Raw genomic sequence first — 16,979 nt, 5'->3', positions numbered from 1 at the left:
AGTTGGGCTGACTGGTTGTGTTGTGTACAGGCAGTAGTGTTGGGCTGAGTGGTTGTGTTGTGTACAGGCAGTAGTGTGGACTATGGTTGTGTTGTGTAAAGAGTGTAGAGTTGGGCTGACTGGTTGTGTTGTGTAAAGGGTGTAGAGTTGGGCTGACTGGTTGTGTTGTGTATAGGCAGTAGTATTGGATTGACTGGTTGTGTTGTGTAAAGAGTGTAGAGTTGGGCTGACTGGTTGTGTTGTGTAAAGGCAGTAGAGTTGGACTGACTGGTTGTGTTGTGTAAAGGCAGTACTGTTGGGCTGACGGGTTGTGTAGTGTACAGGCAGTAGAGTTGGACTAAGTGGTTGTGTTGTGTACAGGCAGTACTGTTGGGCTGACTGGTTGTGTTGTGCTGTGTTGGTTGGTGCATGCAGCTGTTCTAGTGAGCAGGTGGGGGAGGCGGGGTGGGGGTGGAGTGGCTACCGTTGGTGGGGGCGGGGGTAAAAAGACACCCCTCTCCGTGGGGCGTTTCAGGTTACTCTGACAGGGGGGGCAGTCCCAAAAAAAGCAGCCAGAGTTCGCCACACGTGTGGCACTGTTCACGAGGGCAAAACCGGGAGGGTGTCAGACATCTCCCCTGCATTTCCTGTTTGCACCCAGCATGGCGAGAGGGGTAAGTACTCAGCCTTCCCACGCCGTTCTCTTTGGGCCGCGAAATACCATAGAAACGCCACCGAAGACGCGGTAGCCAGCAGTCTCACGGGCTTTACACCGCGCTAATGACTTTTACGGACATCTTTAATGACTCCATTTAACGGTTGTGATTTAATCACCACCACGTTGTAATGGCTGAATCGTGGCTGAACAGGCAGCGGCAGCAAAGGTGTGTGTGTGTGTGTGAGAGAGAGAGAGAGAGGGAGAGGGAGAGATTACTTTTGTAACAATACAGAACATGACACAGAATTTGTATCATGGGGATTTTTTTTTGTTTTTTTTTATATATTTGCCCCGCATAGTGTCTCCCTCTGCTGACACACTCGTTCCCACTCCTCTCTCTCTCTCTTCCCCCTTTCCATTCTCTCCCTCTCTCTTTCCCTTTCCATCTTTCTTCCCCTTCTTCTCTCTCCTCCTTTTCTTCTCATCGTCAATTCAGTCTCTGCTTCAAAATATTTTGTCGGCATATCTCTCCGTCTGACTATTTCTCTCTTCTTATAAGTGTTGCGCTCTCTCTCTCTCTCTCTCTCTCTCTCTGCCTCTCTCACTCCTCTCTCTCTCTCCCTGTCTTTTATGGGAAGACTGACAGGGGCAGATGATGTTTTTTTTTTCCATGATGAGACACCCAGACGGACACACGCTCTCACACTGAAACCCACCTTGGAACCTCCCTACCGCTCACATACTTTCACTAAAAAAAATTAATAAAATGCACACACACACACACACACACACACACACATCCTTTGTAGAATATCGTGAATATGACTATAACACAATGTGTTAAGTTGCAAGATGTGTATTGTGATTATTAGACAGTGTGTTCATTGCCGGATTTGTCGTATGATTATTACGCAGCTTTTTAATTGCAGGATGTTAATTATGATTAATACAGTGTGTTAATTTCAGGATGTTTGTTATGATTATTACACAGTGTCTTAATCGCAGGATGTTTATTATGATTATTACAGCGTGTTAATTGCAGGATGTGTGAGTCATTGTGTAATTATAGTGAGTGTAAATGGTTGTATAACTGCAGGATGAGTAAAGAAATGATTGGGACGTGTAAATGAATGTATAATTGCAGGATGTGTAAATTATCATGTAATTGCAGGGTGTGTAAATGACTGTATAACTGCAGGATGTGTACATGATTGAGTGTATAGGGTGAGTCTGTGTGCTAAAGTGTTGTGTAGTGTTGCTTTAGGCTTGCTCCTGTGGGAGTTCAGGCCACGTTTGTCCGTGAAGCGCGTTGTGACAGTTGCTGCGAAATACGCTATATAAATAAAATGTGGTTGGTTGATTGATTAAAGTGCATGGTGTGGGGTTCCCTCGGCAGTTCGGTCGAGAGGGCAGCTCAGACGCTGTGGAGAAGGGCGGAAAGAGGACGAAGAAAGAGAAGGATTTAGATGAACTGAAAAAAGAAGTATCGCTGGTAAAAACTGAGCGACCACCGAGCTGTGTGTGTGTGTGTGTGTGTGCCTGCGTGTGCATGTTTCTGTGTGCATGTGTGTGTGTGTATGTGTGCGTGTGAGTGTGTGAATGTGTGCTTGTGTGTATGTGTGTGTGAGAGAGAGAGAGAGAGAGAGAGACAGAATGATTGCTTCTGTACAATATTGTTTTTGGTGAGTTTTAAAGATTTGTACGATTTTTGACATGCGTTTATGTTTCCTCAGGATGACCACAAGGTGTCGCTGGCAGAGTTGAGTGACCGTTATGGAGTGGACCTTTCCAAGGTGAGAATCACCCCCGACACCTGTGCCTCAGCTCACCTGTGTCCCAAACACACGCGACACCTTTCAGCTGAAACCAATAAAGCTAACTGGTGCGACTTCGCTGAGTGCTATATTGCAGGGGATAATGGTAACTGTTGGTAATGCTAACTGTTGATAATGGTAACTGTTGGTAATGGTGCCTGTTCATAATGTTAACTGCTGATAATGGTAACAGTCGTTAATGGTAACTGCTGATAATGGTAACAGTCCTTAATGGTAACTGCTGATAATGGTAACTGGTGGTAATGGTAACTGTTCGTAATTGTGCCCGTTGAAAATGGTAACTGTTGGTAATGGTGCCTGTTGAAAATGGTAACTGTTGGTCATGGTGCCTGTTGAAAATGGTAACTGTTGGTCATGGTGCCTGTTGATAATGGTAACTGCTGATAATGGTAACTGTTGGTAATGGTAACTGCTGCTAATGATTTCCAGGGCCTAACAAATGTCCAGGCACTGGAGATCCTGGCGCGGGACGGTCCCAACGCGCTGACTCCGCCCCCTACTACCCCCGAATGGGTGAAGTTCTGCCGGCAGCTCTTTGGCGGCTTCTCCATCCTGCTGTGGATCGGAGCCATCCTCTGCTTCCTGGCCTACAGCATCCAGGCTGTCACTGAGGACGAGCCTGCCAACGACAACGTGAGCGCCGCCATCATCATCGCCATCATCATCGTCTTCAGCTTCATCACTGACATCACCTTCATAACCACTTTCATTATCATCATCACTGACATCACCTTCATAACCACTTTCATTGTCATCATCACTGACATCACCTTCATAACCACTTTCATTGTCATCATCACTGACATCACCTTCATAATCACTTTCATTATCATCATCATCATCATCATCATCATCACTGACATCACTCTCATAACCACTTTTATTATCAACATCATCATCACTGACATCACCTTCATAATCACTTTCATTATCATCATCATCATCACTGACATCACAGACATCACCTTCATAACCATGTTCATTATCATCATCATCATCATCATCACTGATATCACTCTCATAGTCACCTTCATCATCATTATCACCATCACCACCTCCATCATCATAACATCAGCACCAACAATAGCAACTTCTTTACTGCTGCCACCATCATCATCCTCCTCTTCATGAGAACACACACATCTTCATGAGAACACACACATCTTCATGAGAACACACAACGGCCTGTGAAGGAGAACATCATGGCCGACCTTCCTCTCTTTCTCCAGCTGTACCTGGGCGTGGTCTTGGCCACAGTCGTCATCATCACCGGCTGCTTTTCGTACTACCAAGAAGCCAAGAGCTCCAGGATCATGGACTCCTTCAAGAACATGGTTCCTCAGGTAAAGTGACACAAACCCCAGATTGAAGTACTGGAGCTATTTAGTGCTCCATTGTGTACGATTGAACAGCCTCACGCTGGGGTTCTATACTCACTTGGAAAGACATGCGCTTAGACTAGCAGTGACGTGCCTAATATGGAGGGTCATTAAGTGTAAAAGACGATGCGTACCATATGTCCGCACGTCGCTCTGGATAAGACATCTAAGTGCTTTTAATCTATTGAGTCATTAATGTGAGCCTTAAACAGAGTAGTGTTCAATTTTGAACGCTTGTGAGTGTTAAACGAAGGCGTGTTTAATTTGGAGGATTAATTAAAATTTAAGTGTCATGTGGAGGCGGGTCAAATTAATTTTTTCGGGGATGGGGGGGGGGGGGGGGTTAATGAGCATTAAAGGCTGGCCTTTAACTCCGGTGGTTTAATGAGTGCTAAATGGAGGACTATAAAATGGAGGGGATAGCTACTCCATGCTAAAGGAGACACATGCGGACGGGTATTAAAGGAAATCTAATAATAGCGACGTGTTATTGACGCTTGGTGTTTTTGCAGCTACCGCAGGGGCGATCGTGTGCAGGACAGTCTGAACCTTTGACCTGCGTTTGTTTGAATTCTGGAGGTGTGAAATATTTAGCAAATTACCGGCTCTCATTGTTAATGTGGGTATAGCAGCCATTACTTGAGTACAAAAGGCCATGGTAAACTCACCTTCGCACTCCTCAATAACTCACTCTTTCTCTATGACTCTCCCTCACGCTCTCTCTCTCTCTCTGTTTCCATGCAAATCAATTTGAATGAGCTTTACTGGCATGATGTGCAAAAATACGTATATATTGCCAAAGTACGAAAAGTATGCAGCAAACATGGAATAAACATAAATAGAATTCAAATGTGTGTGCATCTCTCTTGCTCCCTCTTTCCTCTCTCCTCTCTCTCCCTGCCTCTCTCTGTCTCTCACTCTCTCCCTCTCCTCTCTCTCTCCCTTTTTCTCCCTCCCTCTCTCTCCCCCCCTCCCTCTGTCTCTCCCTCCCTCTCCTCTCTCCCCCTCCCTCTCTCTCCTCTCACTCTCCCTCTCTCTGTCCCTCTTTCTCTCTCCCTCCCCTTCCCCCTCCTCTCCTCTCTCCCCCTCTCTCCCCTCTCCTCTCCCTCTCCTCTCTCTCTCCCTCTCTCTGTCCCTCTTTCTCTCTCCCTCTCCTTTCTCTCTCTCTCTCTCCCCCCTCTCTCCCTCTCCTCTCTCTCTCCCTTTTTCTCCCTCCCCCTCTCTCCCCCCCTCTCTCTCTCTCACTCGCAGCAAGCCTTGGTGATCAGGGAGGGGGAGAAGCTGCAGATTAACGCAGAGAATGTGGTGCTGGGGGACCTGGTGGAGATTAAGGGGGGTGACAAAGTCCCCGCAGACCTCAGGATCATATCCGCCAGTGGCTGCAAGGTACCGCACGCCAGAGAGACACGCTCAGAGATATGCAAATATATGCAAATACGCACAGTGATACGCAAATACGCACAGAGATATGCAAATATATGTAAATATCCACAGAGATATCCACAGAGATATGTAAATATGCACAGAACTATGTAAATATACACAACAATATATTCATATGCACAGATATATATATATATATATAAATATGTAAATATGTACTTGGATATGTAAATATATATATACAGAGATATAGAGATATAACAGAGATGTAATATCTCTCATTCTCTCTATATATATACAATGTTAATATCTCTCATTCTTTCTCTCTAAATGCAGTGTTAATGTCTCTCTCTCTCTCTGTCTCTCTCTCCCTCAGGTGGATAATTCATCCCTGACAGGAGAGTCTGAGCCTCAGACTCGTTCTCCGGAGTTCACCCATGATAACCCGCTGGAGACGCGAAACATCTGCTTCTTCTCTACAAACTGCGTCGAAGGTCTCTCTCTCTCTCTCTCTCTGTCTCTCTTGCTCTCTCTCGCTCTCTCTCTCTAGCTCTTTCTTGCTCTCTCTGTCTCTCTCTCTCTCTCTCTCTCTCTCTGTCTCTTGATCTATCTCTCTAGCTCTTTCTTGCCCTCTCTGTCTCTCTCTCTCTCTCTCAAATTTAAATTTTAATTCAAAAATGCGTTCCTGGCATGAAATATATTAGTAAATGTTGCCAAAGCACACATATGGAAACACAAAAAGACATTAGAGCAGGAACCTAAGTTGCTCCTTGTGTCTCCAGGACTCAAGGTTAAGAATGAACTTACTCATTTGTGCGTGTCAGCCACTGAGAAGCTCTACGTTGTAACCACCCTCCCCCCGCCCCCCCCCTCCCCCCCCCCCCCCCGCACAGGTACTGCTCATGGTATCGTGATCGCCACGGGCGACCACACGGTGATGGGGCGCATAGCGACGCTGGCGTCCGGGCTGGAGGTGGGGCAGACGCCCATCAACAGGGAGATCGAGCACTTCATCCGCATCATCACGGGCGTGGCCGTCTTCCTCGGCATGTCCTTCTTCGTCCTCTCCCTCATCCTGGGCTACAGCTGGCTGGAGGCCGTCATCTTCCTCATCGGCATCATCGTCGCCAACGTGCCCGAGGGTCTGCTGGCCACCGTCACGGTGAGTTTGGGACCCGACCCGTCCCGTCCCGACCCTTCCGTGTATAAACTGAGTTTGGACCCGACCCTTCCGTGTATAAACTGAGTTTGGACCCAAACATTATACAGTATAAACTGAGCCTTTCTGTCCCAGTGACTCCGTAGTGCTCTGTCCGTCAGCTCTTCTGAAAGAATTGGGAAACAAATGAACAGTAACCACACATGAAAACAAGAACGTCTGAGGAAATGAGAAATAATTATGTAAAATAATGGTAAATAAAGTACTTAAAAATCAATACTAGTGATTATAATATTGATAATGATGCTGATAATGATGATGATGATGATGATGCTCACTCTCTCTCCCTCTTTCCTGTCTCTCCCTCTCTCTCTCACAAATTTAAATTCAAATACTGAGATTGAGAAATAATAATGGAAAACAATGATAAAGTACTTAAAAATCTATAATAATAGTGATAATGATGCTGATGGTGATGATAATGCTCTCTTTCTCTCTCCCGCTCTCTCCTTCCTTCTCTGTCCCCCTCTCTCTCCCTCTCAGGTGTGCCTCACGCTCACGGCTAAGCGCATGGCGAAGAAGAACTGTCTGGTGAAGAACCTGGAGGCCGTGGAGACGCTGGGCTCCACCTCCACCATCTGCTCCGACAAGACCGGCACGCTGACCCAGAACCGCATGACCGTGGCCCACATGTGGTTCGACAACCAGATCCAGGAGGCCGACACCACCGAGGACCAATCAGGTCAGGGCAAAAAATGACGGGCGGCAGAATCCTGTTTCTGAGGACCAATCAGGTCAGGGAAAAAATGACGGGCGGCAGAATCCTGTTTCTGAGGACCAATCAGGTCAGGGCAAAAATGACAGACAGCATGCATCCTGTTCCTGTGGACCAATCGGACCAGCACAAGATGACAGACAACAGAATCTCTCTCTTTTTTTCTCCCTCTGTTCATCTCTCTCTCTCTCTTGTTCTCTCTTTCTTTGGCAACATCCAGTGGCACATCCATGTGACATCCTGTTTCACCACGAAGCTGAAATTCTGTATCTGTGCAATACTGAAATCCCGTTTGTGTTTAATATTAGCATCCTGTTTCATTCTCTTGCAGGCTGTACCTTTGATAAAACCTCAGCGACATGGTCGGCCCTCTCCCGAGTAGCTGGCCTCTGCAATCGAGCCGTATTTAAGGTTGGACAGGACCACACCCCTATTCTAAAGGTACTGACCACACCCCTATTCTGAAGGTACTGACCACACCACTATTCTAAAGGTACTAACCACACCTCAATTATAAAGGTACTGACCACACCCCTATTCTGAAGGTACTGACCTATGATGATGATGAAGATGATGATGATGAAGTTGATGGTGATGGATGTGACGATAATAATAATGATGATGATGAAGATGATGATGATGAAGTTGATGGTGATGGATGTGATGATAATAATAATGATGATGATGATGATGATGATGATGATGATGATGAAGTTTAAGATGATGCTGCTCTTTTAGAGAGAGACAGCGGGCGATGCCTCTGAGTCTGCTCTTCTGAAGTGCATTGAGCTCTCCTGCGGCTCTGTCCGCGCCATGAGAGACAAAAACCCCAAAGTGGCAGAGATCCCCTTCAACTCCATCAACAAGTATCAGGTACGCCCTCCTCAAAACACAACGGCAACACAATACCAACACAACACTTACACAACACAAACGTGGTGCCGACACACCACCAACGCAACGCCAACACAACTCTAACACAACACCGACACAACACTTACACAACACTACACAACACAGACACACCACCGACATACCACCAACATGCCACCAATATAGTACCAAGATAGAACTAACGTAAGAGCAACTAAATGCCAAGGCAACACTGAAATAGCACCAAAATAACACCAACGCATCACCAGTCCAACACCACTGCAGCACCTCCAGAACACCCCGGCAACACCAACATAGCACCAAATTAAGGTAAACACATCACCAGCGCAACACCAATACAACGCCAGTGTGACACCTATGAAATACCAACGCAACACCAACATAACACCTGACACCTTTGGGAGAGTCCGTCTCTTTTAATCAGGCCCACCCATAGAGCAGAGCCGCTTGTAATAATCATGGAATGTGCCTTGCACGTGAAATGGTCTTTTGGGTAATGTAGGCATAAAATGGCCTTTTGGGTAATGTAGGCAGTTAGAGTACTGCTATCTTAACTGAACAAATTGATTCCCAGTTCTAGGGCTGCCATTGCACCCTTGAGGAAGGTGCTTAACCTGCACTGCTTCAGTGAAGCTCCGGGTCCACAAATGGTCTGTGTGTTTTAAGGAAATGTTAAACTTACATACGTTGCTCTGGATAAGAGCGTCTGCTAAATGCAAATGAGAGGCAATGAAATAAATGGCTTCTGGGTAATGTGGAATTTGCAGGCTCAATTCTTCAGGCTAAATGAAGGGTGGTACAGCTGAGGTATTGTGGTCCACTAGGTTTTCTAATGGGCTGGACCAGCACTTATGATGGTACCAGTGATTTTCCTCATAATCGTTTCATTTATTGATCGATTGATTGTCCTGCCAATCCCCCCCCACCCCCCCACCCCCACCCCAGTTGTCCATCCACGAGTTGGAGGACAGCCCCACTGGTCACCTGCTGGTCATGAAAGGTGCACCAGAAAGAATTCTGGACAGGTAACTCTGAAATATTAAAGAGAGTGATTATGGATTATTTGGGTGTATTATGGCCTTCTGGGATGTGCTTTTGGCTTATTGTTGTGTGATTATGTGCAATTGGGGTGTAGTATGTATTAGTATTGTGGTGTGATTATGGGTTATTGGGGCGCAGTATGTGTTATTATTATGGTGTGATTATGGGTTATTGGGGTGTATTATGTGTTATTATTGTTATGTGATTATGGGTTGTTGGGGATGTATTATGTGTTATTATTGTGGGGTGATTATGAGTTATTGTGATGTAATTATGGGTTATTGGTTTTGCAGGTGCAGTACAATCATGTTGCAAGGGAAGGAGATTCCCATGAACGAGGACTGGCGAGATGCATTCCAGAATGCCTACTTGGAGCTGGGTGGTCTTGGCGAGAGAGTGCTAGGTGAGGGCGGTCTCTGGGCTCTGTGATTGGATGGAAGTGATCACGTGTCTGTGTTCGGGCTCTTTGATTGGAAGGAAGCAATCACTTGTCCGTGTCAGGGGTCTGTGATTGGAAGGAAGCGATCACCTGTCTGTGTCAGGGGTCTGTGATTGGACAGCAGTGGTCATTTGTCTGTGTCAGGGCTCTGTTATTGGCCAGCAATGGTCATATGTCTGTGTCCAGGCTCCGTGATTGGCCAGCAGTGGTCATATGTCTGTGTCCAGGCTCTGTGAATGACCAGCAATGGTCATTTGTCTGTGTCAGGGCTCTGTTATTGGCCAGCAATGGTCATATGTCTGTGTCCAGGCGCTGTGATTGGCCAGCACTGGTCGTGTGTGTGTGTGTGTGTGTCCGTGTTGCAGGTTTCTGCCATTACATGCTGCCGCCGTCGCAGTTCGCGCGCGGGTTCGAGTTCGACTGCGACGACCCGAACTTCCCCACGGAGCAGCTGTGCTTCCTGGGCCTGCTGTCCATGATCGACCCGCCGCGGGCCGCCGTTCCCGACGCCGTGGGGAAGTGCCGGAGCGCCGGGATCAAGGTGGGCGGAGCCTACGGCTCACTATGCAGACAGGGGAACGGGAACGGGGACGGTCGACGAGTGATCGACTCGGCGGCTGAGTGACTGTCTGCCTTGGCTCTGATCTGACAGGTGATAATGGTGACAGGCGACCACCCAATCACGGCCAAGGCCATCGCCAAGGGCGTGGGCATCATCTCCGAGGGCAACGAGACCGTGGAGGACATCGCCGAGAGACTCAACATTCCACTGGGCCAAGTCAACCCCCGGTGTGTTACCTGTGCGATGTGTGTGTGTGTGTGTATGTAGTATACTGTGTATAGTGTGAAGTGTATTGTGTTTGGTCCACTGTATGTATATGTCATTGTGTGTAGTCTAATATGAGTGTATAGTGTACAGTGTTTGTAGTGTACAGTGTGTCTAGAGTACTGTGTGTAGTGTATAGTGTGTACTCTGCTCTGCGTGTAAAGTGTACAGTGTTTGTAGTGTAGAGTGTTCATAGAGTACTGTGATTGTCGTGTGTAGTGTATAGTCTGTACTCTACTGTGTGTGTATAGTGTACAGTGTTTGTAGTGTAGAGTGTTCATAGAGTACTATGAGTGCCGTGTGTAGTGCATAGTCTGTACTCTACTGTGTGTGTATAGTGTACAGTGTTTGTAGTGTAGAGTGTTCATAGAGTACTATGAGTGCCGTGTGTAGTGCATAGTCTGTACTCTACTGTGTGTGTATAGTGTACAGTGTTTGTAGTGTAGAGTGTTCATAGAGTACTGTGAGTGCCGTGTGTAGTGTATAGTCTGTACTCCGCTCGGTGTGTACAGTGTAAAATATTCCCCTTCCTCTCCCAGCGATGCTAAGGCGTGTGTGGTCCACGGCTCAGACCTGAAAGAGATGAGTTCGGAGTACCTGGACGACCTGCTGAAGAACCACACGGAGATCGTCTTCGCCCGCACCTCCCCCCAGCAGAAGCTCATCATCGTGGAGGGCTGCCAGCGACAGGTGGGTCTGGCATAACCGGCAAAACCGGCAAAACAGGCAAAACCGGCAAAATCCCAGGGCTGGAAGGTTTGAGGGGGTGGGGGGGGGGGTGGCAACTGGGGGTCCCTTTCTCCCAGGCCCAGGCCCAAGGGGGGCCCAGGATATGGGGTGTAACCATCTTTAATTTGCTGCTAAATCTGTTGGGTGGTGCCCTCCCAATATACTGTACTTTGTCCTGGGGCTGAGAATTAATTGTTGTGGCCCTGTCCTGCAGCTGAAATTAATTTTCCTTCTTGTGAAGTAAAACTTTTGGATTAAAAAGAATGCTGTGTGATAATGATCCTGCCAGTACGGTGATGATCCCACCACTACGGTGATGATCTCTCCAGTACAGTGATGATCTCTCCAGTACGGTGATGATCTCTCCAGTACGGTGATGATCCCACCAGTGCAGTGATGATCTCTCCAGTTACGGTGATGATCTCTCCAGTACGGTGATGGTCCCACCAGTACAGTGATGATCTCTCCAGTACGGTGATGATCCCACCAGTACAGTGATGATCTCTCCAGTATGGTGATGATCCCACCAGTACAGTGATGATCTCTCCAGTACGGTGATGATCCCACCAGTACAGTGATGATCTCTCCAGTACGGTGATGATCTCACAAGTACAGTGATGGTCTCTCCAGTTACGGTGATGATCTCTCCAGTACGGTGATGGTCCCACCAGTACAGTGATGATCTCTCCAGTACGGTGAGTCCCAGTACAGTGATGATCTCTCCAGTACGGTGATGATCCCACCAGTACAGTGATGATCTCTCCAGTACGGTGATGATCCCACCAGTACAGTGATGATCTCTCCAGTACGGTGATGATCTCACAAGTACAGTGATGGTCTCTCCAGTGTGGTGACGGTCCCTCTTGTCTGTGTCCCAGGGTGCAATCGTGGCGGTGACGGGGGACGGGGTGAACGACTCCCCGGCCCTGAAGAAGGCCGACATCGGCGTGGCGATGGGCATGGGGTTAGACGTCTCAAGCAGCGGCGACATGATTCTCCGACGACAACTCGCCATGTCGGGGGAGGAGGGTAACGAATATCCGCTGTGTTAGCTACGCTTACAAGAAGAGGTTCTAGGTTCCAGTCCCAGTCTGCGTGCTCCCTGTATGAAGTTTGTACTCCAGTTTCCTCCCACACCTAAAGGACATGTATGCCAGGTTAGCTATACGCCTGCCATTGCACTGGCCCTGCACACTGTTCCCAAGGAGCTAGGATGGTTCAAATTACCCCTCTGGGCCATAAAGTATAAATATCCATTGACGTGAATCATGTGCAAGTTTTATTTCACATATTAATATTTCTCATGAGCAAGAGGCGACAGACAGAGATATGCTAAAAGTGTAGAAGTCAAGTGTCCAGTGGAATTCATGAATGAAATTTCATATGACCCCCAAAAAAGATCCATTGAAATTTAGAGTTGCTTCAGAAATACAAAAAAGAAAAAAATACTTTAAGAAATACATAAAAGGAATATAAATCTATTAAAAATAAAAGCGTTTGTAGTAAATGGGAAATCCACAGAACTGGATATGACTGGTTCTGACTGACTGCTGCCATTTTATTTAAAATCCTGCAGATCGTTCTGTTGCTTTGCTTGAAGGAATCGGGTCATAATCCCGAAACTATGAGACAAGTTATTCTGCAGCACTTGGGTCCCCTCATAACTGAGCTTCAGAGATTGAAGTTGATTTGATTTGGACTCACCCTGTCCATTAGGGCGTCTGATCTTCGATAACCTGAAGAAGTCGATCGCCTACACCCTGACCAGCAACATCCCAGAGATCACGCCCTTCCTCTTCTTCATCATCGCCAGCATCCCCCTGCCCCTCGGCACGGTCACCATCCTCTGCATCGATCTGGGAACCGACATGGTGAGGACTCCCCTACACACTACCTTCACACACTACCCCTAAACACTGCCCCAAAACACTACCACCACCTCTAAACACTACCTTCACACACTACCCCTACACACTACCTTCACACACTACGCCCACACGCTACCCCTAAACACTACCACTACCTCTAAACACTACCTTCACACACTACCCCTACACACTACCCCTAAACACTACCTCTAAACACTACCTTCACACACTACCCCTACACACTACCCCAAAACACTACCTCTACCTCTAAACACTAGCTCTACATATGACCCTACACACTACCACTACCTCTAAACACTAGTTCTACATATGACCCTACACACTACCACTAAATACTATCTGTACACACTACCTTCACACACTACCCCTATATATGACCCCTGAACACTACCACTACCTCTACTACCTCTAAACACTAGCTCTACATATGACCCTACACACTACCCCTAAACACTATCTGCACACACCACCTCTACATACTACCCCTAAACACTATCTCTACGCACCACTCCTACACACCACCTCTACGCATGTCCTACTCACTCTCCTACTCAATCCCGCCACTGCTCACCCGCCAGCTCCCCCTACTCACCCGGCTCTGCTTTCCCTCTAGTTCCTTTCCTAACTCACTGTCTCGCTCCCTTTCTCTCTCTCTCTCTCTCTCTCACTCTCTCTCTTTTTCTTTCCCCCCCTTTTTTTTACTCCCTTCCATCTCCCTCTCTTTTTCCTTCTCCCGCCAACCCCCCCCCCCCCACCTTGTCGCAGGTCCCGGCGATCTCCCTGGCTTACGAGACGGCTGAGAGTGATATAATGAAGAGGCAGCCGCGCAACCCGCTCACGGACAAACTGGTCAACGAGAGGCTGATCAGCATGACCTACGGGCAGATCGGTCAGTACCGCCCCCTGCTGGGCTGATCACCATGGCCTACGGGCAGATCGGTCAGTACTGAGCCCTGCTGGGCTGATCAGCATGGCCTACGGGCAGATCGGTCAGTACTGAGCCCTGCTGGGCAGATCGGTCAGTACTGTGCCCTGCTGTGCAGATCAGTCAGTACTATGTGCTGCTGGGCCGATCGGTCAGTACTGCCCCCTGATGGGATGATTAGATAGTACTACTGGGCAGAGTGGTCCGTCCTGCCCCCTGTGGGGCAGATTGGTCAGTACTGAACGCCGCTGGGCAGATTGGTCAGTAATGCCGCCTGATGGGCAGATCGGTCAGTACTGTTCCCTGTGGGACAGATTTGTAAGTAATGTGTGCTGATGGGCAGATTGGTCAGTACTGCCTCCTGCTGGGCAGTCTAGTCAGTACTGCCTCCTGCTGGGCCAATCGGTCAGTACTGTGTGCTGCTGTGCCGATCAGTCAGTACTGCAGATTCATCTCTCTCTCTCTCTCTCTCTCTCTCTCTCACTGGTGCAGGTATGATCCAGGCCCTAGGGGGGTTCTTCACATACTTTGTGATTTTGGCGGAGAACGGGTTCTGGCCCAGCACGCTGGTGGGGATCCGGCTTAACTGGGACGATCGCAACATGAACGACCTGGAGGACAGTTACGGGCAGCAGTGGGTGAGAGTACAACCGCCAAAAACACACACGCTCACACTCAGACACACTGTGTTTGTGTGTGTGTGTGTGCGTGTGTGTATGTATTAATGTGTGTATGTGTGTGTGTGTGTATTACTGGGTATGTGTGTGCGTATGTGTGTGTAATAATGTGTGAGTGTGTGTGTGTGTGTGTATTAATGGGTATGTGTGTGTGTGTGTCTGTATTAGTCTGTGTGTGTGTGTGTGTATTAATGGGTACGTGTGTTTGTGTGTATATGTGTGTATTAATGTGTGTGTGCGTGTGTCTGTATTAATGTGTGTGTGTGTTTGTGTGTATATGTGTGTATTGTGTGTGTGCGTGTGTCTGTATTAATGTGTGTGTGTGTTTGTGTGTATATGTGTGTATTAATGTGTGTGTGCGTGTGTCTGTATTAATGTGTGTGTGTGTTTGTGTGTATATGTGTGTATTAATGTGTGTGTGCGTGTGTCTGTATTAATGTGTGTGTGTGTGTGTGTGTGTATTAACGTGTGTGAGTGTGTGTGTGTGTGTCTGTATCAATGTGTGTGTGTATGCGTGTGTATATATATATATTAATGTGTGCGTGTTTTCTTTCTCAGACTTATGAACAGAGGAAGATAGTGGAGTTCACCTGTCACACCTCCTTCTTTGCCAGCATCGTAGTCGTGCAGTGGGCTGACCTCATCATCTGCAAGACTCGACGCAACTCTGTTTTTCAGCAGGGAATGAAGTGAGCGTGTGTGTGTGTGCGTGTGTGCGTGTGCGTCTGTGTGTGTGTATTTGTGTGTGCGTGTGTGTGTGTGTGTGTGTGTGGGTATGGAGTGTTATGTGCGTTCTGTGTGTGCCGTGTGTCTGTGTGTGCTCTGTGCGGTCTTCGTGTGTGTGTGTGTGTGTGTGTGTGTGTCTGTGTATGTGTATGTGCATGTATTTGTGTGTGTGTCTGTCCCCACACTTAAAATAAACCTCTACAGAGCAACTCAAACACTCTAATGCAATGAAAACAAATAAAATATAACCACTCGCTCACCAAATCTTAAATACATCAATACACAACCAACTCAAACCATAACTAAAATCATATCCCCTCTCCCCCCCCACAACACACTCACACTACATCAACACTACACACTCACCACTCAACACCATCACACAATACTCACATCCTCACACACTACGACACACACCCAATACACTAACTAAGCACACACTCCACCAACTCACACACTCACACAACACCACACACACACTCACACACACTCACAACTCACTCACAACTCCACACTCACACACTACACACACACACACTCACATCACACATCACACACCACATACTCACCCCACTAAATCACACCACATCCACCACACACCACACACACTCACACACACCTCACACACCACACACAACACACACACACATCACACACACACACACACTCACACACACACATATTCACATACTCACACACTCACACACTCACGCACTCACACACTCACACACACATACTCACACACTCACACACTCACACTCACACACTCACACACACACACGCACACACTCACACACTCACACACTCACACACACATACTCACACACTCACACTCACACACTCACACACACACACACACACTCACACACACACACACTCACACACACATACTCACACACTACACACTACACACACTACACACACACTCACACACACAACACACACACTCACACACTCACACACACCACACATCACACACACACTCACACACACACTCACACACACAACTCACACACCTCACACCACACTCACACACACACACTCACCACCACACCACTCCACACCCACACACTCCACACACTCACACACACCACACACTCACACACCACACTCACACACTCCACACACACACAACACACACACAACACTCACACACTCACACACACTCACACACACACACTCACACACTCACACACACACACACTCACACACACACACACCACACACTCAACACACACACACCCACACACTCAACACACACACTCACACACACACACACTACACACCACACACTCACACACACTCACACACACTCACACACTCACACACCTCACACTACACACCTCACACACACACACACCACACACACACACCACACCATCAACACTCACACACACTCACACACAACACTCAAAGCACCACACAACTCACACACACACTCACATACAAACAACCACCACCACACACACACACAGTCATTCACCCACGCACACTCACACATACACACTCTCACACACACACACATTCACACATACAGACACTCACACACACATACACACACACATATACATGCAAACATACAGACATACACACACACACTCACACGCGCATATATATTACATTTACACACACACATACTGTATATACACATTCACACACATACAG

The 16,979-nt window shown here is 47.5% G+C and overlaps 1 protein-coding gene across 1 annotated transcript; it reads left to right on the top strand.

Moving 5' to 3' along the window:
- The first annotated feature begins 536 nt into the window (after nucleotides 1–536).
- Nucleotides 537–15,317, top strand: atp1a2a (ATPase Na+/K+ transporting subunit alpha 2a). The gene is made up of 21 exons (XM_064346023.1): nucleotides 537–653; nucleotides 2,034–2,129; nucleotides 2,371–2,430; nucleotides 2,902–3,105; nucleotides 3,702–3,815; nucleotides 5,103–5,237; nucleotides 5,611–5,728; nucleotides 6,128–6,396; nucleotides 6,937–7,135; nucleotides 7,500–7,609; nucleotides 7,907–8,041; nucleotides 9,008–9,087; nucleotides 9,397–9,506; nucleotides 9,908–10,083; nucleotides 10,195–10,331; nucleotides 10,908–11,058; nucleotides 11,976–12,126; nucleotides 12,814–12,968; nucleotides 13,752–13,875; nucleotides 14,404–14,549; nucleotides 15,147–15,317. The coding sequence occupies exons 1-21, from the start codon at nucleotides 642–644 to the stop codon at nucleotides 15,279–15,281; spliced, it is 2,817 nt and encodes a 938-aa protein (XP_064202093.1). The 5' UTR covers nucleotides 537–641; the 3' UTR covers nucleotides 15,282–15,317.
- The last annotated feature ends 1,662 nt before the right edge of the window (nucleotides 15,318–16,979 follow it).

This window comes from Anguilla rostrata, chromosome 8, assembly GCF_018555375.3.
Source record: "Anguilla rostrata isolate EN2019 chromosome 8, ASM1855537v3, whole genome shotgun sequence".
In the NCBI taxonomy this organism is placed as follows: domain Eukaryota; kingdom Metazoa; phylum Chordata; class Actinopteri; order Anguilliformes; family Anguillidae; genus Anguilla; species Anguilla rostrata.
This window is presented reverse-complemented; position numbering and strand designations above follow the sequence as displayed.